We start from the raw sequence: 26766 nt of genomic DNA, 5'->3' as shown, positions 1-26766 counted from the left end.
AACAGAGAATGAGAAACACCTTCCTTTTTCTGTCTTTGGACATTCCTGTGTGACAATGTGATGGTGGGGCTCCTGCAGCCATATTGAACCATGCAGGGAGTCACTGTAGACAGGGGAGCAGCATGACACATGGAAAAGCCTGGGTCCTTGGTGACCTTGGTGAGCTGCTGAACTGCACCTGGGTCACCTGCCTCCGGTTTTCGTCTTACTGAGACAATAAACTTCCAGGCTATTGAAGTCACTTTTAGTTTAGTTTTGCTACTTGCTTGCAAATGTATCCTAACGGGGCAATGGATACCTGGGTACACAAGACGTAAGGCACCCACTGCCTGCAGAACTTTTCTCATGGGTGCAGAGATCCCTCTGGTCTGCCCCCATGCCCTCTGGCCCAATATTTCCTGGGGGTTGTTACAACACAACATGTGATTGGAGGTGGACATCCTTGTCTCTAAGTGTTTCTTTTCCCTGTGATAGGAACGGCTCCTGCAGCTCCTGTGCAAAGAGACCTGGGTTTTCTCAAGATGAGCAGAAATGCAGAGCTTCTCTTCTACTCTCACTGCTTCCAGATGACCTTCAAGCACCAGTGATTCCATGTTTTGATGCAGGGAGTCATTAGCCTTTCCATTTAGAGCAAAAAAAAATTTTTTTTTTTAAACAGTGACCTTCCTGAGCAGTGTCAGAATGAAACTGAAAATGAATTCCTCAGCCTTGATCCAAGAGCTGCAGAGCACCAGACGCACCACTTTCCTTCTGAGATGGCTTCGGTACGTTCTGGAACTTTCTATCAGTGGCTCAGGATGGGTGGATCCTCTTCCGGAAAGGCCTCAGTCCGGGTTGCTGGCCTTGGACACAGTTAACTCCAGCTCTCGTCTTTTCAAGTCTTTTTCATGGACAGTGCCTTTGTCTTTAAAAGTCCACATCTCTGCCCTTTTGGGCAGTGAAGAACTCCTCTCTGGGTCTGGCACAGAGAAGGGAGCATGGGATGCTGTGAATGGGGTTGTGCCTACTTGACCTGCCCCCTTTCCCCCAGTAGAAGCAACAGGGAAGTCACTGGAGTGTGGGCCTAGGGAATGGGACCTGGGTTCTCTGGGAAGGGAAAGAATCTTGACCTTTTATGTCCTTGGAGCCAGCTGGGGTTCAGTCACTTTTCAGTCCAAACATGTCCTCTCCCTCCTCTTTCTTCCATGGCTTTCATTCTTCCTTTTAAAGTGAATTTTAATTTCAGCCTCCAATCTGTAAAATTTCCTCTCCCAATAGCCCCAATGACCTGAATCAGAAAAATTCCAGGCAGCAGCAGGCTCAGCTTAGTGGTGTCAGGCTGAAAGAAAACAAGCTGGGCTCATACAATTACAGGAAGTGGAACAAGTACTGGAAGACATGGCTCCTATCCCAGCTGAAGGGAGGGTGTCTGGAATGGCTCTGGAAGGACAGGGGCCCTCCTCGGTGCTTGCCCCTGCCCATTACCTTGTCAAGGCAGGGCTGAAGCTCAGGTTTCAGCTTTCCACTGGATGCTGTTGACGGTGCCCTGGCTGGGGCTTTAGACATTTGGAGATGGAATGAAAAGCCTCCTTCTGCTCCCAGGTGGAGGCTGTATCTGGCTCTGCCGAGCCCCTGCTGATGTGCTGCCTTTGGATGAAATAGAGCAGGAGCTGGTGGCAATCCTGGCACGCTGACCCTCCCTCCCTCTTCTCTATTTCTCTATTTCCTTTGCCCCATGATATGCCAGGCGCTTCTCTGTATCCTAGACATGAGAGAGGGAGGGAGTAAAACAGAATTGCTGTCTGTGTGGAGCTCAGAGCCCAGAGGAGAGCACAGATAGATGTAAGCATGTGCGGTACAGGTGATCCATGCAGGGAGAGGTAGGGGTCCTGGAGGACCTGGGGGCTCTGTGAGGGGTAGGTGGACAAGGCTGGGGCCGGCAAGGTAGGCTGCTGAAGGAAGGGATGGCTGGTGGATAAGTGCCTTAAGTTCCTAGTTCTGCTATCAGAAATACCACAAGTGGCTGGCTTTAAAGAAAATAAATTTATTTTCTCACAGCTCAGGTAGCTAGATGTCTGAATTCAGGGTGTCAGCTCTAGGAAAAGGCTCTCTTTCTGTTGGCTCTAGGAAAAGATCCTTCTCTCTCTCAGCCTCTGTAGGCCTGGCATTCCTCAGTTACTTGGCAATTCTCACATAGCATCTATTTCCCCCTGTTTTGGGGTGGGTATGCTGCTCTTTATATAATTCAGAGTGATTAGGTATAGGATCCATCCTACATTGGAATGACCTCAACTAATTGACTGATCATATTAGACTGCGTTATGGGAGGTAATTACATTGCATTACATTACATACACAGCTATAGGGGTTAGATTTCCAACACACATTTTGGGGGAGGCACATTTCAATCCATAACAAGGGATTAGTAGAGGACGAGTGGGTGTGAGAAGGTGGCTGGAGGCAGAGAGAACTAGATGTGCAGAGGAGCAGACAAGAGAGAGCACTGGGGTGAGGAAACCTTAAGTCCTCCAGTCAGCCTGGAGGGCAGAGTGCTGAGAAGGCCCAGGGAGATGAGGAGGGCCTGTGAGCTGCCCAAAGGATAGAGCACTATGATTGAGGCCAAAAGAAGGTCATAGCCAGACAGTCCCTTTGGGAAGGCCACACAGGGTTATGGGGAGACTGGATGAGGAAAGGCAGGGACAGGAGGCAAGGGTGGTCATGTAGGCAGGGACAGATTGCCCTAAACTAGGTCCATGAAGGGGAGATGGGACAAGAAAATGAATTCACGGGAAACCTGCAGGGTCAGCATGGACAGCACTTGGTGATTGGATACAGTATTGGCCTGAGGAAGAGGGCAAAATTAAGACTCCCTGATTTCTGGTTAGACAGCCTGGAATGAGGGGTGGAGAAGGGCTTTTGTTCACTTAGGTCAGGAAAAAAGAAGGAGAAGAAAAAAAAAATTGTAGGTTCATGAAGCTGGGATGCCCTGGGGCAGGACATTGAGAAGTGAGGTAGAGGCTTGGAAGGGGAGGAAGGCAGGCACCAGCTGAAGACCAGTGTGAATAATGGGCAAAGAAGACCAGCTCACCCTTTTCCCAGTTGATTTTTCTTGAGCAAGTTCTTCTACCTCTCTGACTCTCAGTCTTCCCACCTCTGCAAAGGGATGATGATTCCTCCTTCCTAGGGCTGTTGTGAGGGTTGCAGTTACTGTTAGAAAAGTCTTCCCTAGAAGTCCTGCTTCTTTAGTGTGTTAGCTCACCTCACTGTTGGAAGCTGGTGGCCCCACAGGAGCCCCATTCTAGGGCTCAGGTCTCATTAAGATGCTGTTTGTGTCTCTGGTTGTCAGCTCCAAGGCTTAGGTATCCTGAGATAGATGGGGGCAGAGTCTGAGGAGGAGGAGCTTCATGTGGCCATGAACAGTAATAGGGCAAGAGGCCATGGTGAGGAACTGATGGTCTATCTACAAAGAGCAGGGACTCTAAAAACTCAACTCACTGATTGCTCCAGATGGGCCTGATGCTACCCACCTCAATGGAGCTGCTTGTCCATGCAGATTGCCTTGTCAATGTGCTCAGAAGCACATGCATGATACACCTGTACAGGTGTGTCTGAATTTTAAATTTATGTGCTCACACACATGCACATGCACACACATGTAACACACACTCATCCCGGACAAACCTTCTCTCCTAAAAGGGTCATTTTCCAGGCTTTCAGTCCTGGTGATCTCATGGAGGGAGCCTTTAAGAGTGATATGAAGGCTGAGGGTCCTCTGAGGGACAGGAGCTCTCTCCTGCCTGAGTTCTTACCACATGATGGACAGCAAAGGGGACCCCAGGCTGACCTGTAGCTCCCCAGCCAGGGTCTCTGAACTTCCCTAAAACGCTGTCCACAACATGGCTGGTTTTTCTGTTGTAGTTTTGTGAAACCCCCGAGCCTGGAGACCTGATTGAGATTTTTCACATTGGCTACAAGGATTGGGCCATCTACGTGGGAGATGGTTATGTGATCCATCTGGCTCCTCCAAGTAAGAAATGTTCAAAATATAGTTCTCTAAGTATTTGTTAATAAGATAATGAAAACAACTGAAAGACAGAGCTGAACAACGAAGCCTGGATTGGGTGTCAAGTTCTCTCTGAGCAGTGAGATAGCAGGTCAAACTTGCATGTTTGTTGCATCAGCACCAAGGATACCAGTTGTCTGATGATGCAGGGAAAGTTCATTGGTTCCCACAGTGAGCTGCGGGCTGCTTCAGCACCCTGGTGTGTCCCAGTTGAACCTGGAGAAAAATCACTGTGTTCCTGCAGTCTGATGATGTGATTTAAGGCAGCAAATGTTCTCCAGAGTTCAGGGTCTCAGATCTTACACAAGAAGGCTCTCAGAGTTGTTTTTCATAAATGATTTCTCAGAATCAGGTGTCTTGTTTTTGTTAGGTGCCATCAAGTCTGTTCCTACTCATGGCAACCATATGTACAACAGGACGAAACACTAGCTGGTCCTGTGCCATCCTCACAATTGCTGCTGTTTGAGCCTATTATTGCAGTCATTGTGTCAATCTACCTTGTTGGGAGTCTTATTTTTCACTGACCCTTTACCTTACCAAGCATGATGTCTTCTCCAGGGACTGCCCCCTCCTGATAACATGTCCAAAGTATATGAGACGAAGTCTTGCCATCCTTGCTTCCAAGGAGTATTCTGGCTATACTTCTTTCAAGACAGATTTATTCGTTCTTCTGGCAGTCCATGGTATTTACTAACACCAGAATTCGAAGGCATCAATTCTTCTTTGGTCTTCCTTATTCATTGTGCAGCTTTTGCACTCATATGAGGTGATTGGAAACACCATGGCTTTGGTCTGGTGCACCTTAGTCCTCAAAGTGACATCTTTGCTTTTTAACACTTTAAAGAGGTCTTTCGCGGCAGATTTGCCAAATGCAATACTTCCTTTGATTTTCTGGCTGCTGCTTCCATGGATGTTGATTGTGGATCCAAGTAAAATGAAATCCTTGACAGCTTAAATATTTTCTCCATTTATCATAGTATTTATTGCTCCACATGTGAGGATTATTTTTCTTTATGTTGAGATGCAATCCATAGAGAGAGAGAGAGATTTATGTCAAGGAAATGGCTCACGCAGTTGTAATGGTTGGAACGTCCCAAGTCAGTGGGTCAGGTTAGAGGCTTCTTCTGATTCACATAGCTGCAGGGGCTGGTGAATCCAAGATCAGCAAGTCAGAGAGCAGGGCCTCTGCTCACAGGTTGCGAAGATCGATGAATCCCAAGAAGGGCAGGTAAGGCTGCAGGTAAGCTGCTAGCTCAAGTCCCAAGAACCAGGGGACAGACTAACAGGAACCAGCTGCAGGATTCAGCTTGATTCTGGCCAGAACGTCTACTTATATTTGCTGCAGACCACACGCCCAGGGAAACTCCCTTCCAACTGATCGGCTACTCAGAGCAGATCCCATGATGGAGGTGATCACATATCGAATCTCAACATGGAAGCAATCACAACATTACGTGACTGCCATAACACTGAGAATCATGGGCCAGTCAAGTTGACACACAATCTTAACTATCACAGCTACCTCCTGAAGTGGTTGAACGTCAGCTGATTCTTTTTGGTACAGTGATACTGTGTATTCCTTCCATCTTCTTTTGAAGTTTCTTACTTTGTTCAATATTTTGCCCACAGAATCCTTTAATATTGCAATTCGAAGCTTGAATTTTTCTTCAGCTCTTTCAGCTTGAGAAATGCCAAGCACGTTGTTCCCTTTTGGTTTTCCAACTCCAGGTCTTTACACATTTTAGTATGCTTCACTTTGTCTTCTTAAGGTACCCTGTGAAATCTGTTCAGCTCTTTTACTTCACTATTTCTCCCATTAACTTTAGCTGCTCTATGTACAAGAGCAAGTTTCAGAGTCTCTTTTGGCATCAATACAGGTGTCTTAGTGTTATGTAATAGATGCTCCTTAACAGAAGCCTTAACAGAAACACACCTCCAGAATGGAAAATTCTGTTGCAAATAGATAGCAAGTACCTGTTTGTTATTACTTAACTTATACATGACAGAAGCAGCAGGATGACAAGGCCAGTCCCAGGAGAATGCAGGAAATGGATGTGTATAGAGTCAATTAAAGAAAACAAGGAATGCTGGAATGGGACCACTAAATCAGATGCAAAACTGTTCATGCCCTACAGCCCAAAGACACCATAACCTTGATGTTCTTTTCTCCATCAAGAATTGTGCAGGACACAACCATTGTCATCGCTATCAGAACAAGACATTTGCATTTCCTTGGCTTTGTACAAGTTATCATCTACCTTGAGAGAGTTGAAAAATGTGTTAATCGATGGTAAATAGTCAATTGAGTTCACTTAATCCTGATGATCCTTAGGGGGCTTGTAAGACAAAGTACGACAGTGAGGCCACATGGCCCTTTTAGTACTTTCCAGAATTTTTTTTTTTTTTTGCCTAACAAGATGGATATCAAGTGCCAACATCAACCTTCAGATTAGAAACGTAAACAAATATAAGCAAAAGCCTACTTAATTATTGTTCTCATTAGCTACTGTCCCTCTTAAAAAAAAAATAACCTGCGGGCACTGTAGAATGGAATTGGACTCCATCATTTGATAGCTATTTTTGAGGCTATGGGTGTGCTCAGAACTGTGCCACATCACAGAGTACAGAACAATTATGCACAGCATTTTCAAAGGTTCAAGTCAGTGCAGATCCTGACCTTGAGAGGCTGAAAGAAGCAGTTTCAAAGCCTGGTTCCAAGATTTTTCACAGCAAAGAGCTTGGTTCTGACACTTTATCTCTCTAAAATCTGACACTTAATCTCTCTCTAGCTCTGAAAAAGGGAGATGGTAATATGTACTTTGAAGGGAGGGAAGAGAATTAAATTAGATATTATAGGAAAAATAGCTCCATAGAGTGGGTAAGCACAGTAGGTATCAATAAAATTGGTCCTTCCTGAATCACACAAATGTATAAAGATGAACAAGTATATTTGGTTATATTTCTAACATTATTGTTTATAATGATAAAAATTTGGAACAACCCAAATGCCCACTAATAGGGAATTGGTCAAATAAATTATTTGCATGCATATAACAGAACACTATGTCAGCCACTGGCAATCATGACCTTCGATGGCATGTAAAATTGGATTGACGCAATAGCTGACACAAAGGACTCATACTAATAATCCTGAGGGTGGTGTAGGACCCAGCAATGTTTCATTCTGTTATACATAAGGTCACCGGGAATCAAAGCTGACTCAGTGCAACTAACAACAACAAAAAATTACTCAAGGCAGCTTGTTAAGAAAAAAAAATAAGAACAATGAAACCTCCAATTACTGTTGTGAAAAGTTCTGCATTCAAGCTCAATAATTGGTACCTTTTGTTCTTTTTTTTCTTTTCTTTTCTCCTGCCTTCTATCTGCCCACCCTGCTTGCCTCGTGGTATCTCCCTGATTCCCAGGTGAGTTCCTCAGATTTGGTTCCTCCAAAATGTTCACATTTCTGAGCCGCAAGGCTGTGGTGGCAAAGGATCCCCTGGAGGATGTGACGTGGGGCTGCTTTTACCGGGTCAACAACCGCTTGGACCATCAGTACCGGCCACGGCCTATTGATGAGATCATCAGTTCTGCAAAGAAGATGATTGGTGACAAGAAGACGTACAAAGTTTTATGTGAGAACAGCGAGGACTTTGTCACTGATCTGAGATATGGCTGGCCCCGCTGCAAGTTGGTAAGGCCTCATTGGTGTGATCCTTCTCTCTACTGGTGGTCTTCTTGGGACGGGAATAGAGGAGGGGGCATGGAAAACTACCAGTGTAGCCTGCACAGTATTTCTCAAATTAATACTGCACACTAAAACTACAGTATTAATAGTTGTCTTAGTCATCTAGTGCTGCTATAACAGAAATACCACAAGTGGATGGCTTTAACAAAGAGAAATTGATTTTTTTTTAGTAGGCTAGAAGTCCAAATTAAGGGCATCACCTCCAGGGAAAGGCTTTCTCTCTCTATTGGCTCTTGAGAAAGGTCCTTCTTGTCAATCTTCCTTTGGACTAGGAGCTTCTCCATGGGGGAACCCTGGGTTCAAAGGGCACGCTTTGCTCCAGGTGCTTCTTTTTTGGTGGTATGAGGTTCCCCCTGTCTGCTCGCTTCCCTTTCCTTTTTACTTCTTGAGCGATAAAAGGCAGTGCAGGTCACACCCCAGGGAAACTCCATTTACATTGGATCAGGGATGTGACCTGAGTAAGGGTGTTACAATCCCACCCTAATCCTGTTTAACATAAAACTACAATCACAAAATGGAGGACAACCACACAATACTGGGAATTATGGCCTAGCCAATTTGACACATATTTTGGGGGATATAATTCAATCCATGACAATAGTTATCTCATATTAGCACTATAGTGTTGTTAGGTTGTCCCCTCTACCCCCTCCAACTTATGGCAACTCCATGACAATGGAACAGAAAGCTTCCTGGTCTTGCAACACCCCCATGGTCAGTTGCAAAGTTGATCATTGTGATCCATACGTTTTTTCTTTGGCTGATTTTTGGAACTAGATCGTCAGGCCTTTCTTCCTAGTCTGTCTTAGTCTGGAAGCTCTGCTGAAACCTGTTCAGTGTCATAGCAACATGTGAGCCTCACCTGAGAGGTGGTGGCTGTGTACAAGGTGCATTGGCCAGGGTGTTGATTGTGGATCCAATTAAGATGAAATCCTTGACAACTTCAATCTTTTCTCCATTTATCATGATGTTGCTTATCGGTCCAGTTGTGTGGATTTTTATTTTCTTTGTTGAGGTGTAATCTATACTGAAGGCTGTAGTCTTTGATCTTCATCAGGAAGTGCTTCAAGTACTCTTTGCTTTCAGCAAGCAAGATTGTGTCATCTGCACATCTCAGGTTGTTAATGAGTCTTCCACCAATCCTAATCCTGTGTTCTTCTTCTCAGATTATTTGCTCAGCATACAGATTGAATAATTATGGTGAAAGGATACAGCCCTGACTTACACCTTCCCTGACTTAAAACCACGCATTATCCCCTTGTTCTATTCGAATGAATGCTTCTTGGTCTCTGTACAGGTTCTTCACAGGCACAATTAAGTGTTCTGGAATTCCCATTGTTTGCAATGCTATCCAAAATTTGTTATGATCCACACAGTCCAATGCCTAACATTTGTCTTAGTCATCTAGTGCTGCTATAACAGAAATATCACAAGTGGATGGCTTTAATAAAGAGAAATTTATTTTCCCATAGTCTAGTAGGCTACAAGTTCAAATTGGGGGGAGGGTATCAGCTCCAGCGGAAGGCTTTCTTTCTCTGTCAGCTCTGGAGAAAGGTCCTTGTCATCAATTTCCCCTGGTCCTGGAGATTCTCAGGAGCAGGGGCCCCAGACCTAAAAGACATATTGTCATCCCAGTGCTGCTTTCTTGGTGGTATGAGCTCCCGCTTCTCTGGTCGCTACCCTTTCTTTTTATCTCTTGCAAGATAAAAGGTGGTGGAGGCCACGCCCCAGGGAAACTCCCTTTATATTGGATCAGGGATGTGACCTGAGCAAGGGTGTTACAATCCCACCCTAATCCTCTTCATCATAATCCAATCTTGCCTCATGAACAACAGGCAGAGATTAGGATTTACAACAAATAGGAAAATTATATCAATCACAAAATGGAGGACAACCACACAATACTGGGAATCATGGCCTAACCAAGTTGACACATATTTTGGGGGGACACAATTCTCCATAACAACATCTTTCTGGTATTGTTTGCTTTCAGCCAAGATCCATCTGACATCAGCAATGATATCCCTTGTTCCACATTCTCATCTTAATCTGGCTTGTATTTCTGGCATTTCTCTTTCGAGGTACTGCTGCAACAGTTTTTGAATTATCTTCAGCAAAATTTTACTTGTATGTGATATTGATGATATTGTTCGATAATTTCCACATTCTGTTGGATCATCTTTCTTTGGAATGGGCACAAGTGTAGATCTCTTCCTGTCAGTCAGCTAGGTGGCTGTCTTCTAAATTTCTTGGCATAGACAAGTGAGTGCTTCTAGCCTTACATCTGTTTGTTGAAGCATGCCAAATGGTATTCCATCAGTTCCTGAAGATTTGTTTTTTGCCAATGCCTTCAGTGCAGCTTGGACATCTTTCTTCAATACCATTGGTTCTTGATCATATGCTACCCGTTGAAATGGTTGAATGTCGACCAATTCTTTTTTTTTTTTTAATAACTTTTATTAAGCTTCAAGTGAACGTTTACAAATCCAATCAGTCTGTCACATATAAGTTTACATACATCTCACTCCCTACTCCCACTTGCTCTCCCCCTCTTGAGTCAGCCCTTTCAGTCTCTCCTTTCTTGACACTTTTGCCGGCTTCCCTCTCTCTCTATCCTCACATCCCCCCTCCAGACAAGAGTTGCCAACACAATCTCAAGTGTCCACCTGATTTAATTAGCTCACTCTTCATCAGCATCTCTCTCCCACCCGCTGACCAGTCCCTTTCATTTCTGATGAGTTGTCTTCGGGGATGGTTCCTGTCCTGCGTCAACTGAAGGTCTGGGGAGCATGGCCGCTGGGGTTCCTCCAGTCTCAGTCAGACCATTAAGTTTGGTCTTTTTATGAGAATTTGGGGTCTGTATCCCACTGATCTCCTGCTCCCTCAGGGGTCCTCTGCTGTGCTCCCTGTCAGGGCAGTCATCGATTGTGGCCGGGCACCAACTAGTTCTTCTGGTCTCAGGATGATGTAGGTCTCTGGTTCTTGTGGCCCTTTCTGTCTCTTGGGCTCTTAGTTGTCGTGTGGCCTTGGTGTTCTTCATTTTCCTTTGCTCCAGGTGGGTTGAGACCAATTGCTGCATCTTAGATGGCCGCTTGTTACCATTTAAGACCCCAGACGCCACATTTCAAAGTGGGATGCAGAATGATTTCATAATAGAATTATTTTGCCAATTGACTTAGAAGTCCCCGCAAACCATGTTCCCCAGACCCCCGCACTTGCTCCGCTGACCTTTGAAGCATTCATTTTATCCTGGAAACTTCTTTGCTTTTGGTCCAGTCCAATTGAGCTGACCTTCCATGTATTGAGTGTTGTCTTTCCCTTCACCTAAAGCAGTTCTTACCTACTGATTAATCAATAAAAAAACCCTCTCCCACCCTCCCTCCCTCCCCCCCTCGTAACCACAAAAGTATGTGTTCTTCTCAGGTTTACTATTTCTCAAGATCTTATAATAGTGGTCTTATACAATATTTGTCCTTTTGCCTCTGACTCATTTCGCTCAGCATAATGCCTTCCAGGTTCCTCCATGTTATGAAATGTTTCACAGAATCGTCACTGTTCTTTATCGATGCGTAGTATTCCATTGTGTGAATATACCACAATTTATTTACCCATTCATCCGTTGATGGACACCTTGGTTGCTTCCAACTTTTTGCTATTGTAAACAGAGCTGCAATAAACATGGGTGTGCATGTATCTGTTTGTATGAAGGCTCTTGTATCTCTAGGGTATATTCCGAGGAGTGGGATTTCTGGGTTGTATGGTAGTTCTATTTCTAACTGTTTAAGATAACGCCAGATGAATTTCCAAAGTGGTTGTACCATTTTACATTCCCACCAGCAGTGTATGAGAGTTCCAATCTCTCTGCAGCCTCTCCAACATTTATTATTTTGTGTTTTTTGGATTAATGCCAGCCTTGCTGGTGTGAGATGGAATCTCATCGTAGTTTTAATTTGCATTTCTCTAATGGCCAATGATCGAGAGCATTTTCTCATGTATCTGTTGGCTGCCTGAATATCTTCTTTAGTGAAATGTGTGTTCATATCCTTTGCCCACTTCTTGATTGGGTTGTTTGTCTTTTTGTGGTTGAGTTTTGACAGAATCATGTAGATTTTAGAGATCAGGCGCTGGTCGGAGATGTCATAGCTGAAAATTCTTTCCCAGTCTGTAGGTGGTCTTTTTACTCTTTTGGAGAAGTCTTTAGATGAGCATAGGTGTTTGATTTTTAGGAGCTCCCAGTTATCGGGTTTCTCTTCATCATTTTTGTTAATGTTTTGTATTCTGTTTATACCTTGTATTAGGGCTCCTAGGGTTGTCCCAATTTTTTCTTCCATGATCTTTATCGTTTTAGTCTTTATGTTTAGGTCTTTGATCCACTTGGAGTTAGTTTTTGTGCTTGGTGTGAGGTATGGGTCCTGTTTCATTTTTTTGCAAAGGGATATCCAGTTATGCCAGCACCATTTGTTAAAAAGGCTATCTTTTCCCCAATTAATTGACACTGGTCCTTTGTCAAATATCAGCTGCTCATACGTGGATGGATCTATGTCTGGGTTCTCAATTCTGTTCCATTGGTCTATGTGTCTGTTGTTGTACCAATACCAGGCTGTTTTGACTACTGTGGCTGTATAATAGGTTCTGAAGTCAGGTAAGGTGAGGCCTCCCACTTTCTTCTTATTTTTCAATAGTGCTTTGCTTATCCGGGGGTTCTTTCCCTTCCATATGAAGTTGGTGATTTGTTTCTCTATCCCCTTAAAATATGACATTGGAATTTGGATCGGAAGTGCGTTAAATGTATAGGTGGCTTTTGGTAGAATAGACATTTTTACTATGTTAAGTCTTCCTATCCATGAGCAGGGTATGTTTTTCCACTTAAGTATGTCCTTTTGAATTTCTTGTAGTAGAGCTTTGTAGTTTTCTTTGTATAGGTCTTTTACATCCTTGGTAAGATTTATTCCTAAGTATCTTATCTTCTTGGGGGCTACTGTGAATGGTATGGATTTCGTTATTTCCTCTTCGGTGTTCTTTTTGTTGATGTAGAGGAATCCAAGTGATTTTTGTATATTTATTTTATAACCTGAGACTCTGCCAAACTCTTCTATTAGTTTCAGTAGTTTTCTGGAGGATTCCTTAGGGTTCTCTGTGTATATAATCATGTCATCTGCAAATAGTGATAACTTTACTTCTTCCTTGCCAATCCGGATACCTTTTATTTCTTTGTCTAGCCTAATTGCCCTGGCTAGGACTTCCAGCACGATGTTGAATAAGAGCGGTGATAAAGGGCATCCTTGTCTGGTTCCCGTTCTCAAGGGAAATGCTTTCAGGTTCTCTCCATTTAGAGTGATATTGGCTGTTGGCTTTGCATAGATGCCCTTTATTATGTTGAGGAATTTTCCTTCAATTCCTATTTTGGTAAGAGTTTTTATCATAAATGGGTGTTGGACTTTGTCAAATGCCTTTTCTGTATCAATTGATAAGATCATGTGGTTTTTATTTTTTGTTTTATTTATGTGATGGATTACATTAATGGTTTTTCTGATATTAAACCAGCCTTGCATACCTGGTATAAATCCCACTTGATCAGGGTGAATTATTTTTTTGATGTGTTGTTGGATTCTATTGGCTAGAATTTTGTTGAGGATTTTTGCATCAATGTTCATGAGGGATATAGGTCTATAATTTTCTTTTTTTGTAATGTCTTTACCTGGTTTTGGTATCAGGGAGATGGTGGCTTCATAGAATGAGTTGGGTAGTATTCCGTCATTTTCTATGCTTTGGAATACCTTTAGTAGTAGTGGTGTTAACTCTTCTCTGAAAGTTTGGTATAACTCTGCAGTGAAGCCGTCCGGGCCAGGGCTTTTTTTTGTTGGGAGTTTTTTGATTACCGTTTCAATCTCTTTTTTTGTTATGGGTCTATTTAGTTGTTCTACTTCTGAATGTGTTAGTTTAGGTAGGTAGTGTTTTTCCAGGAATTCATCCATTTCTTCTAGGTTTTCAAATTTGTTAGAGTACAATTTTTCATAATAATCTGAAATGATTCTTTTAATTTCATTTGGTTCTGTTGTGATGTGGTCCTTCTCATTTCTTATTCGGGTTATTTGTTTCCTTTCCTGTATTTCTTTAGTCAGTCTAGCCAATGGTTTATCAATTTTGTTAATTTTTTCAAAGAACCAGCTTTTGGCTTTGTCAATTCTTTCAATTGTTTTTCTGTTCTTTTTTTTTTTATTCATTTAGTTCAGCTCTAATTTTTATTATTTGTTTTCTTCTGGTACCTGATGGATTCTTTTGTTGCTCAGTTTCTATTTATTCAAGTTGTAGGGACAGTTCTCTGATTTTGGCTCTTTCTTCTTTTTGTATGTGTGCATTTATTGATATAAATTGGCCTCTGAGCACTGCTTTTGCTGTGTCCCAGAGGTTTTGATAGGAAGTATTTTCATTCTCGTTGCTTTCTATGAATTTCCTTATTCCCTCCTTAATGTCTTCTATATAACCCAGTCTTTTTTCAGAAGGGTGTTGTTCATTTTCCAAGTATTTGATTTCTTTTCCCTAGTTTTTCTGTTATTGATCTCTAGTTTTATTGCCTTGTGGTCTGAGAAGATGCTTTGTAATATTTCGATGTTTTGGACTCTGCAAAGGTTTGTTTTATGACCTAATATGTGGTCTATTCTAGAGAATGTTCCATGTGCGCTAGAAAAGAAAGTATATTTTGCAGCAGTTGGGTGGAGAGTTCTGTATAAGTCAATGAGGTCAAGTTGGTTGATTGTTGTAATTAGATCTTCCGTGTCTCTGTTGAGCTTCTTACTGGATGTCCTGTCCTTCCCCGAAAGTGATGTGTTGAAGTCTCCTACTATAATTGTGGAGGTATCTATCTTGCTTTTCAATTCTGTTAAAATTTGATTTATGTATCTTGCAGCCCTGTCATTGGGTGCATAAATATTTAATATGGTTATGTCTTCCTGATCGATTGTCCCTTTTATCATTATATAGTGTCCTTCTTTATCCTTTGTGGTGGATTTAAGTCTAAAGTCTATTTTGTCAGAAATTAATATTGCTACTCCTCTTCTTTTTTGCTTATTGTTTGCTTGATATACTTTTTTCCATCCTTTGAGTTTTAGTTTGTTTGTGTCTCTAAGTCTAAGGTGTGTCTCTTGTAGGCAGCATATAGATGGATCGTGTTTCTTTATCCAGTCTGTGACTCTCTGTCTCTTTATTGGTGCATTTAGTCCATTTACATTCAGGGTAATTATAGATAAATAAGTTTTTAGTGCTGTCATTTTGATGCCTTTTTATGTGTGTTGTTGACAATTTCATTTTTCCACATACTTTTTTGTGTTGAGGCGTTTTTCTTAGTAAATTGTGAGATCCTCATTTTCATAGTGCTTGACTTTATGTTAGTTGAGTCGTTACGTTTTTCTTGGTTTTTATCTTGAGTTATAGAGTTGTTATACCTTTTTGTGGTTACCTTATTATTTACCCCTATTTTTCTAAGTAAAAACCTAACTTGTATTGTTCTATATCGCCTCGTATCACTCTCCATATGGCAGTTCAATGCCTCCTGTATTTAGTCCCTCTTTTTGATTATTGTGATCTTTTACCTATTGCCTTCCATGATTCCCTGTTATGTGTATTTTTTTTTAATTAATCTTAATTTGTTTTTGTGATTTCCCTATTTGAGTTGATATCAGGACGTTCTGTTTTGTGACCTTGTGTTGTGCTGATATCTGATATTATTGGTTCTCTGACCAAACAATATCCTTTAGTATTTCTTGTAGCTTTGGTTTGGTTTTTGCAAATTCTCTAAACTTGTGTTTGTCTGTAAATATCTTAATTTCGCCTTCATATTTCAGAGAGAGTTTTGCTGGATGTATGATCTTTGGCTGGCAGTTTTTCTCCTTCAGTGTTCTGTATATGTGGTCCCATTCCCTTCTTGCCTGCATGGTTTCTGCTGAGTAGTCAGAACATATTCTTACTGATTCTCCCTTGAAGGAAACCTTTCTTTTCTCCCTGGCTGCTTTTAAAATTTTCTGTTTATCTTTGGTTTTGGTGAGTTTGATGATAATATGTCTTGATGTTTTTCTTTTTGGATCAATCTTAAATGGGGTTCGATGAGCATCTTGGATAGATATCCTTTCGTCTTTCATAATGTCAGGGAAGTTTTCTGTCAGGAGTTCTTCAACTATTTTCTCTGTGTTTTCTGTCCCCCCTCCCTGTTCTGGGACTCCAATCACCCGCAGGTTATCCTTCTTGATAGAGTCCCACATAATTCTTAGGGTTTCTTCATTTTTTTTAATTCTTTTATCTGATTTTTTTTTAGCTATGTTGGTGTTGATTCCCTGGTCCTCCAGATGTCCCAGTCTGCATTCTAATTGCTCGAGTCTGCTCCTCTGAGTTCCTAGTGCATTGTCTAATTCTGTTATTTTATTGTTAATCTTTTGGATTTCTACATGTTGTCTCTCTATGGATTCTTGCAACTTATTAATTTTTCCACTATGTTCTTGAATAATCTTTTTGAGTTCTTCAACAGTTTTATCAGTGTGTTCCTTGGCTTTTTCTGCAGTTTGCCTTATTTCATTTGTGATGTCTTGAAGCATTCTGTAAATTAGTTTTTTATATTCCTTATCTGATAATTCCAAGATTGTATCTTCATTTGGGAGAGATTTTGATTCTTTTGTTTGTGGGGTTGGAGAAGCTGTCATGGTCTGCTTCTTTAAGTGGTTTGATATGGATTGTTGTCTCTGAGCCATCCCTGGGAAACTAGTTTTTCCAGAAAATCTGCTAAAAAAAAAATGCAGTCAGATCCCTATCAGAGTTCTCCCTCTGGCTCAGGCTATTCAGATGTTAATGAAGCCGCCTGGGGAGGGTGGGGGAGGGAACAGAGAGATAGGAGAGTAGCACCTCAGAATATAGCCAGAGTTGCTTGTCTTGCTTGGAATGACTATTATATCTGAGACCCCGCGTCGCCTATGTGTGCTGACTGTGTGGAGATTGCCCCCGGGGGGTCTGGCCCGCTGGAGTCACGGTCAGATCCTCTGCTTCGAGCCCCACGCCCAGCGTCAAGGCTCCCCTACTGGGACGGTGCACTCTCGACTCCAAAATCAGTCGCTGCCTCCCGGGGACTTCTCGTCCCTCCAGCCGCGTGGCCGTGCCACTCCTGAGAACTAGTTGGGCCTCCTCCCGGGGTTAGTTCAGATGGGTGGAGCAGGTCCCCGTGCTTGTGCCGTGACCGAGTGTTCCGGCTGGGACGCTGTTCTCCCCGCTCCAATACCAGTCACTGCCTCCCAGGGACTTCTCCTACCGGCTGCGTCCCACGCCGCCTGCGACCCGGCTGGTCCCCTTCCCGGGGTTAGTTCAGGGGGGTGGAGCAACTCTCCGTGTTTATGCCGTACCTGCGTCCAGTCCAAATCCCTGCGGGATGGTTCCCCGGCTCGGACGCTGCTCTTTCTGCTCCAAGACCAGTCACTGCCTCCCGGGGACTTCTCCTACCGGCTGCGTCCCACGTCGCCCGTGGAACCGGCTGGTCCCCCTCCCGGGGTTAGTTCAGGGGCGTGGAGCTGCTCTCTGTGCTTGTGCCGTACCTGACTGGTACGCTGGCTCCAGGCTCTGGAAACAATCGCTGCTTCCCCGTATTAGTTCGTTCTCCGTCTCTAAATCTGTGTTTGTTGTTCAGGGTTCGTAGATTGTTATGTATGTGATCGATTCACTTGTTTTTCCGTGTCTTTGTTGTAAGAGGGATCCGAGGTAGCGTCTGCCTAGTCCGCCATCTTGGCTCCGCCTCCGACCAATTCTTTTTGGTACAGTAACTCTGTGTATTCATCCATCTTTTTTTGATGTTTCTTGCATTGTTCAATATTTTACCCATAGAATCCTTCAATATTGCAACTTAAGGCTAGAACATTTTCTTCAGCTCTTTCAGCTTGATAAATGTGGAGCGTGTTGCTCTCTTCTAGTTTCCCAACTCCAGGTCTTTGCACATTTCATTATAATATCTTATTTTGTCTTCTCAAGCTGCCCTTTGAAATCTTGCCTTCAGCTCTTTTGCTTCATCATTTCTTCCTTTCACTTTAACTACTCATTCAAGAGCAAGTTTCAAAGTGTCTTCTGACATGCATTTTGGTCTTTTCTTTCTTTCCTGTCTTTTAAATGTCATTTTGCTTTTTTCATGTATGATGTCCTTGATGTCATCCCACAACTCATCTGTTCTTCAGTCATTAGTGCTCAATGTGTCAAATCTATTCTTGAGATGGCCTTCAAATTCAGGTGGGATATATTCAATGTTGTAGTTTGGTTCTCGTGGACTTGTTTTAGTTTTCTTCAGCTTCAACTTGTACTTGCATATGAGTAATTGATGGTCTGTTCCACAGTCGGCTCCTTCACTTGTTCTGACTGATAATGCTGAGCTTCTCCGTTGTCTTTTTCCACAGATGTAGTTGATTTGAATTCTGTGTATTCCATCTGGTGAGGTCCATGTGTATAGTCACCATTTATGTTGTTGAAAAAACGTATTTGCAGTGAATAAGTTTTTGATCTTGCAAAATTCTGTCATGTGATCTCTGGAATCTTTTCCATCACCAAGTCCATGTATTTCAACTACAGATCCTTCTTCTTTGTTTCAAACTTCTGCCTTACAATCACCAGTAACTGTCAAGTCATCTTAATTGAATGTTTGATCAATTTCAGATTGCAGAATTTGGTAAAAAATCTTCAATTTCTTCATCTTTGACCTTAGTGGTTGGTGTGTAAATTTGAATCATAGTCATATTAACTGGCCTTCCTTGTAGTTGTATGGATATTATCTTATCACTGGTAGTGTTGTACTTGAGGATAGATCTCAAAATTTTTTTTGATGATGAATAGGACTCCATTCCTCTTCAATTTGTCATTCCTGGTATAGCTGACCATATGATTGTGTGATTCAAAATGGCCAATACCAGTGCGTTTCAGTTCACTCATGCCTAGGATATTGATCTCTATGAGTTCCACTTCATTTTAGATGAGTTCCAATTTTCCTAAATTCATACTTTATACATTCCATGTTCCAATTCTTAATGGCTGTTTGCAGCTGTTTCTTTTCATTTTGAGTCATGCCCATCAGAAAATGAAGGTCTTGAAAGCTTGATTCCATCCATGTCATTAAGATCTACTCTACTTTGAGGAGGCAGCTCTTCCCAGTCATATTTTGAGTTCCTTCCAATCTAGGGGCTCAGCTTCTGGCTCTATATTAGGCAATGTTCTGCTGATATTCATAAGGTTTTCTCTGACCAGTTTTTTCAAAAGTAGACCACCAGGTCTGTCTTCCTAGTCTGTATTAGTCTGGAAGCTCAGCTGAAACCTGTCCACCATGAGTAACCTTACTAGTTGTCATGGATTGAATTTTGCCCCTCCCCCCAAAAATATGTGTCAACTTGGTTAGGCCATGATTCTTAGTATTGTGTGGTTGTCCTCCATTTTGTGATTGTAATTTTATGTTGAGAGGATTAGGGTGGGATTGTAACACCACCCTTACTCAGGTCACCTCCCTGATCCAAGGTAAAGGGAGCTTCCCTGGAGTGTGACCTGAACTACCTTTTATTGTTCAAGTGATAAAAGGAAAGGGAAGCAAGCAGAGAGTTGGGGGACCTCAGATCACCAAGAAAGCAGTGCCGGAAGCAGAGCATGTCCTTTGGACCCAGGGTTCCTGAGCCTGAGAAGCTCCCCGACCATGGAAAGACTGATGACGAGTACCTTCCTCCAGAATGGATAGAAAGAGAAAGCAATCCCCTGGAGCTGACACCCTGAATTTGTACTTGTAACCTACTAGACTATGAGAGAATAAATTTCTCTTTGTTAAAGCCATCCCCTTGTGGTATTTCTGTTATAGCATTACTAGATAACTAAGACTCTGGTATTTAAAATACTAATAGCCTAGCTTTCAGCATCACAGCAACATACAAGCCACCACAGCATGACAAAAAGACACACTAATGATGGAATACTACAGTACCAGGCACATGAAAGCTCCTAGCTCATTAAGTCATGACAACCAACTTGCCAAGTAGGTCTCATTTCCCAAATCTGCACATGATGACTTGGGCTTGAAGAGTTTAGGTAATTTGTCCAACTTGTCCAATCATAACTAAGTGAATACAGATCTGTTGCATCCTTGAAGAGCCATTTTTAGCCTGAAAACATTCCAGAGGATCGTCAGCCCAGCCCAGTGGGTGGAGGGACCCATTGGTCTAAATTTTATGAATACAGGTTGCAGCTCTCACACTGGCAATGACCACCTGGGGGATCGTTTTCAATTCACCTCACCCATTTGAGATTCAGTTTCTTAATCCAGAAAACTTGGCAAGTGGCTGTGTCGGGTCTAGCTTTCTAGAATTCCTACCAGGGGATGAAGGCAATGAGTGTCTGCTCTGACCTGCAGCTCCCTCCAGCCAGGTCATTGGTGTTTCCAAGTGTATCAATGCTCCCTCTTTTTTTTCTGTTGCAGTCTTGCCAAGATCCACAGCCTGGAGACCTGATTGCAATTTCTCGAGCTGCCTATAAGCACTGGGCCATCTATATGGGAGATGGTAATGTAGTCCATTTGAACAAATCAGGTAAAAATGAACCATTTGTTTAAAATACAAGTTTTGAGCTTAGAAATGTGAACAAAATCACAATTAATAGGTTCCTGTGTGGTAAAAAAGGTTAGTGCACTTGGCTGCTAACTAAAAGGTTGGCAGTTTGTGTCCACCCAGAGTATCTCAGGAAAATGGTCTGGCAATCTACTTCAGAAAAATCAGCCATTAAAAACCCTATGGAGCACAGTTCTACTCTGACACACATGGGGTCACCATGAGTCAGAATTGACTTGAGAGCAACTGGTTTTATTAATTTGTCTGTTTCTTCTTGAAACACAATACTCTGGACCTTTATTCACTAGGGAATGGAATGTGGCACGCATCTCTTATTAGCTGTCTTGTGAACCTTTCTTAAATGCCCAGAGCTATGACAGGTGACATGATTCAGGAAAACTACAAAAAACATTTCCAGTTGCCAATGAGTCTCAAAGTTTCCACACAATAGTGTAGAAATAGTCATATCTTTGGAGTTGTTGCAAATTCTGGTTCCGTAACTCTTGACCACCGGGTATCCTATTTTCTGTGGCTCCAAAAGATTGGTTTTGTAAAATGGAGATAGGCTTTTTACCTCAAAGGGATGTGAAGAAGAATGAGTGAGATGATATATGTAAAAGAGCCTTCATGGTCTTGGTAGGTACTCAAGAAACGATTCTCTCTGAATTGGACAGATGCCCAAAGTTGCATAAGACGTAAGGATGTTTGTAATATAACTGTTTATAACAGAGAAAGAATTTAACCTAAATGCCCAGCAATAGAGGACTGGTCAAATAAATTAAGATAACTAACTGCATATAACGGAATAATAGCATGGTAGCCTTCCAAATTATGATGGAGTTCCACATTTGTTGCTATAGGAACATATTCTCACATATTGTTACATATTTAGGTAACAAAATCTGTGTGTTGTATAATTTTATTCATGTTAAATTACCATAAAACAAGAGCAAAAGAATAGGAAGGGATAAACACATTCAAAGGTCAACAGTGGAATTTTTTGTTTGTTCTTTTTCCCTTCTTTTCTCAACCTTACCAATGAGTGCAGTAGCACTCCAAGGACGGTCTGTTGTGACCCCAGGTAGGTTTTCCAGGGCTGACTTGTCCAGCATCTTATTATTTTAGGGATCCAGGTTGTGGTGAAACAGGAGCCTCTGAAGGAAGTAGTGAAGGAAGACGAGTACTGGGTCAGCAACTACTTGGACTGTAAGTACAAACCTCGGCCTGTTGATGAGATTATCAGTTTGGCGAAGAAGACAATTGGTAAGAAGGTGAAGTACAACCTTCTGTGTTGCAACTGTGAGCACTTTGCCACGGAACTGAGATATGGCAGGCGCCACAGCAACCAGGTAAGACCCCCTTTGGCAGTCCCTTTTGGAGTTCTGTTTATAAAGGGAAGAGGGGAGAGGGCAGCTGTTGGAAAACATCAGAGGAGCCCTTGAAACATTTCTTACATTGATAAAAATTTCCAGGCATTGAAAATTGTGAAATGGTGAATATGAATATATGAATATGGTGGGCATGAAAATTAATATGGCTTTGTGTGATATGAGAGGGAGAGAACAGCAGTCCTGGGCTTGTCTTTGACTCAGAACAATTCATTTTTCTACTTTGCAGGGTAATTGTGCAATGGCATCAATGGGAATTGTGTCCCTATTGCTTTTTATCCCTTGAGTGATACTCGCCCCAACAATAACTGCTTGAAGAAGTTTTTCAAAATTCCCGAGTTAGAGGCTACTTCACAGACCAGCTGTTCTTCTGTGTGCCTGACTGTCTCTCTCACGAGCTTTTGGAAAGACCATTTGTAACAAGACTGGGAAATTCTTAAAGAATAAAAGAGTGAAACCTGTTACCCCTTCATCAAATATCTCCACTACTTGACTGTAAACTCACGAATCCTCGAAGCGAAGAAACTATCATTATCTGTTGGGCACTTCTCACTGCACAACCTCGAAAAATGCTCCTCAATTAATCTCTGAGCTTTAGCTTCTTCATCTAAAATGTCAGGGCAATGATGTCTGCTTCATCATATTTTGCTGAGATTAAATGAGTTGGTCTAAGTAAGACACCTTAGCACAGTCCCTCACCCATAGCAGATACTCAATAAATCTGCTCAATACATTTTACTTCAGCCTTGATTACCTTCACTCTCATGGTGGGCAAGGGACTAAGATTCCTCCTTGTGTAATCCCATTATCTGGTACATGAATCCAAATCTCTGACAGAAGGACATTTTCCACCTTACTCCCAGCATCCTCTTTTGTTCAGCCTTTGTTTTAAAGGACATTCATTTGTAACACAGAGTTTAGGCTTTAGTCAACTGTGACTAGTGTTGCTTTGAGTCAGAATTGACTCAATGGCAACAAGTTTTGGGACTACTATGTGAAGATACACAGTCAAATTTCCCCTGGTTTGATTTCTGGGAATTACACTTCCTCAAAATGGCTCCCAGCCATTTTCCTGCATGATTCAGGTGTGGTCTCAAAATGGCCAGGTCTCCACGTCCTTCCATTCTGGTGTTCTCATCCTACAGGTTACCATGTTGTTGTTTCTGTCACTAGCAACTCTCCCCACTGGATAAAGCCATCCTCCAGAGGGCTTACCATGGCTACCACCATTCTGGCCCAGAGGAGAGGTGACACCTTCCACTTCTCTAAGTATCTCAAGGATACAAAAGATTGGTCTGTTAATCCTAATAATACAGCAAATACCAGGATGTAGGTAATAATAAAAATTTACTGGAAGTTCTGGGTTACCCGAAGTGAAGAACAACAAATGCAATAACTTGCTACTGCTACTCCTAAATGTGGCTGTGCTCAGAGGCCCAGGCCCACATCAGTCCATATATTTAGAGAGTCCTGAGTGGGTCTCCTGTCTTGGTCCTGATCTACCTCCATGTCAAAGACCCAGCTCACCTTTACACAGTGGCAGTGCTCCCTATCATGGCTTCTCATCCAGGGTCCGGGCCCCAATATCACAAGATCACACAGAAATGAGGAAGATCTTTCCCATCTAAGGCTTACTTCACTGCCACTTTTCCTGTCCCAGATCAATTTGTTTCTAGAACAAGTAACAATGCAATACCTATTCCCTTTGATGGAAACACTGGATCCTTCCCATGAAGATTCTGCATACTTTCCATGATTAGGCCAAAGCATTCTCAGTTCCATCTATTTCTCATTTGTAGCACTTAGCTTTTATTTATTTATTTTTATAATTAATATTGATTTTCCTCACTAGAATTGTTATTCCGTGCATCCAGGGACCATGACTTCTTTTCTTCACCATTGTTGTCACGGAGTCTACTATATTGTTTGACATATAAAATTTTTCCAACAACAACAAAAAAATTAGGTATCATCAATGAGATAAGAGAAATATATTCATGAAGTAAGAATAAGAAGTTGTAAAAAAGAGACATTCAGAGAGTGGGATAAGGATATTTTTTATATTTTTGCTGAAAAATTTAACCTGAACCTGGTCAGATCTCTGGATCAAAGGAAGGAAAGGAAATAACACCCCACAGGTGAATCAACAAAATTCAGATTCTGGGAAACTCTATGGGGAAAATGATCTTTTTTTCCAACAAATAAATTGCAGGGAAAAAAGAGAGAGAATATCTTAGTTATCTAACATTGTTATAATAGAAATACCACATGTGGATGGCTTTAGCAAACAGAAATTTATTTTTCTCACAGGTTAGGAGACTAGAAGTCCAAATTCAGGGTGCCAGCTCGCAGGGAAGGCTTTTTCTTTCTGTTGGCTCTGGAGGAAGGTCCTTGCTTCTTCAGCTTCTGTTTGGTTCTTCAGCTATCTCCATGTGGGTTGGCATCTATCTGCCCTCACCTCTACTTGTTTAACCTACTCCTTTTACTCTTGCAAGAGATTGACTCAAGACACACCCTACATTAATGCTGTCTCATCAACGTTACGAAGAAAACCCATTCCCAAACAGCATTATAACCACAGGCATAGAGGTTAGAATTTACAACACATTTTTGGGGGACACATAAATCAGGTGCATCTTTGTATCAGCATCAACTAATTACAAAATATAATTAAAAAAAGATAGTGTTATGGATTGAATTGTGTGTCCCAAGAAATGTGGGTCAACTTGGTTAGGCCATGATTTCCAGTATTGTGTGGTTGTCCTCCATTTTGTGATGTGATGTATTTATCCTATGTGTTGTAAATCCTCTATGCCCTCATGGCACAGTGGTTAAGAGCTTGGTTGCTAACCAAAAGTTCAGCCGTTCAAATCCACCAGCCATTCCTTGGTTAACCCTATGGGGCAGCTCTACTCTGTCCTATCATCTTTTTGTGGTTTATGATGTTAATGAGGAATGATTAGAGCTGACCCACGGAGCAAGAGAGCTGACTGCCTTTGGGCAGGAGGCTTCCTGGTGGAGTGGGGTGCCTCCAGGCACTTATTGGTGGAGCTAGGCTTGCTGACCTACAGAGCAGTGCTTAGTGCATTACTTCAAAAAATACTAGGAATTCAGTGTATAATAGTAGTTAACACTTATATGGAAACCTTGGTGGTGTAGTGGTTAAGAGCTATGACTGGTAACCAAAGGGCTGGCAGTTCAAATCCACCAGGTAGGTGCTCCTTGGAAACTCTATGGGGCAGTTATAGTCTAACCTACAGGGTTGCTATGAGTCGTAATCGACTCGACAGCAATGGGTAATGGGCAACACTTATACAGCATCTCTTATGTCCCACATACTGCTCAAAGTACTTAACATATATTTCATAACACAACATTTCTTGCTGAAAGTGAAGAGGACTTGAAGCACTTCCTGATGAAGCTCAAAGACCACAGCCTTCACTATGGATTACAGCTCAACATAAAGAAAACAAAAATTCTCACATCTGGACCAGTAAGCAACATCATGACAAATGGAGAAAAGATTGAGGTTGTTGAGGATTTCGTTTTACGTGGATCCACAATCAACAACTATGGAAGCAGTAGCCAAGAAATCAAACAACACACTGCATTGGGCAAATCTGTTGCAAAAGACCTCTTTAAAGTGTTGAAAAGCAACAACTGGCCCAAGCCATGGTGTTTTTGATTGCATCATATGTATGTGAGAGCTGGACAATGAATAAGGAAGACCAAAGAAGAATTGATGACTTTGAAATGTGGTGTTGGCAAAGAATATTGAATACACCATCGACTGCCAAAAGGATGAACAAATCTGTCTTAGAAGAAGTACAACCAGAATGATCCTTAGAAGCAAAGATGGTAATACTTTGGACACGTTATCAGGAGGGATCAGTCCCTGGAGTAGGACATCATGCTTGGTAAAATAGAGCGTCAGTGAACAAAAAGGAGACCCTCAGCGAGATGGATTGATACAGTGGCTGCAACAATGGGCTGAAGTATAGCAACAATTGTGAGGATGGCACAGGACCAGGCAGTGTTTTGTTCTGTTGTGCATGGGGTTGCTATGAGTGGGAACCAATTAGACAACACCTAATAACAACAACATCTGTCTTAGTTATCTGGTGCTGCTATAACAGAAATACCACAAGTGGATGGCTTTAACAGAAATTTACTCGCTCACGGTTTAGGAGGCTGGAAGTCCAAATTCAGGGTGCTGGCTCCCGGGGAAAGCTTTCTCTCTCTGTTGGTTCTGGGGGAATTTCTTTGTCATCAGTCTTCCCCTGGCCTAGCAGCTTCTCAGCACAGGGACCCTGGGTCCAAAGGACACAATCTGCTCCTGGCTCTTCTTGATGAGTGGTAATGAGGGCCCTCTCCTCTCTGCTTGATTCTCTGTCTTATATCTCAAAAGAGATTGACTCAAGATACAACCTAATCCTGTAGATTGAGTCCTGCCTCATTACCATAACTGCCTCTAATCCTGCCTCATTTACATCATAAAACCCAGTGCCATTGAGTTGAATATTTATATCAGATGCTAGAATTTACAACCGTAGGATAAACACATCATTTCACAAAATGGTGGACAACCACACAATACTGGGAATCATGGCCTAGCCAAGATGACACATATTTCTGGGGGACACAATTCAATCCATAACGCTGTTTCCTCTTTTATAAAATGAGGATATTAACAGCATCTACATGTTGCAGAATCTGCAATTATCCACCAAAATCTATGCTCCCTTTCTTTCATAGTAAATAGAACTGTGGTCTTGCGGCTGAAGAATACTTCCCAGCTTCCTTTGCAGAGAGTATGGTCAATGAAATGTGAGTGTGAATAGTGTGTGACAATTCTATTCCTGGGATTGAAATCAGGTGGGCCTTGTCTACATTCTCCATCCACCTTCCCAATGACTGAAACCTAGATAGAGTGGTATTCAAGCTTCAGCCACACAGACAACAATGATGACCTGAGAGTGGTGGGATGATGACTAG

General features: G+C 42.2%; 1 protein-coding gene across 6 annotated transcripts in view; it reads left to right on the top strand.

The window, feature by feature from the left end:
- The window catches only part of LOC126080971 (phospholipase A and acyltransferase 4-like), a 94132-nt gene extending 71846 nt beyond the window's left edge, over positions 1–22286 (top strand). For 3 of the 6 annotated variants that reach the window (XM_049892288.1, XM_049892287.1, XM_049892289.1), the window contains 5 exons: positions 659–764; positions 3898–4006; positions 7468–7736; positions 20257–20365; positions 21509–22286. In XM_049892288.1, coding sequence (XP_049748245.1) covers positions 756–764; positions 3898–4006; positions 7468–7736; positions 20257–20365; positions 21509–21825 — 813 coding nt within the window. In that variant the 5' untranslated portion in view covers positions 659–755 and the 3' untranslated portion in view covers positions 21826–22286. The remainder of the gene's footprint in view (positions 1–658; positions 765–3897; positions 4007–7467; positions 7737–20256; positions 20366–21508) is intronic. The other 3 variants (XM_049892290.1, XM_049892291.1, XM_049892294.1) reach the window with 3 other exon arrangements.
- Positions 22287–26766: the final 4480 nt, after the last annotated feature.

The sequence above is a fragment of the Elephas maximus genome, chromosome 7 (assembly GCF_024166365.1).
Source record: "Elephas maximus indicus isolate mEleMax1 chromosome 7, mEleMax1 primary haplotype, whole genome shotgun sequence".
NCBI classification, from domain to species: Eukaryota; Metazoa; Chordata; class Mammalia; order Proboscidea; family Elephantidae; genus Elephas; species Elephas maximus.
This window is presented reverse-complemented; position numbering and strand designations above follow the sequence as displayed.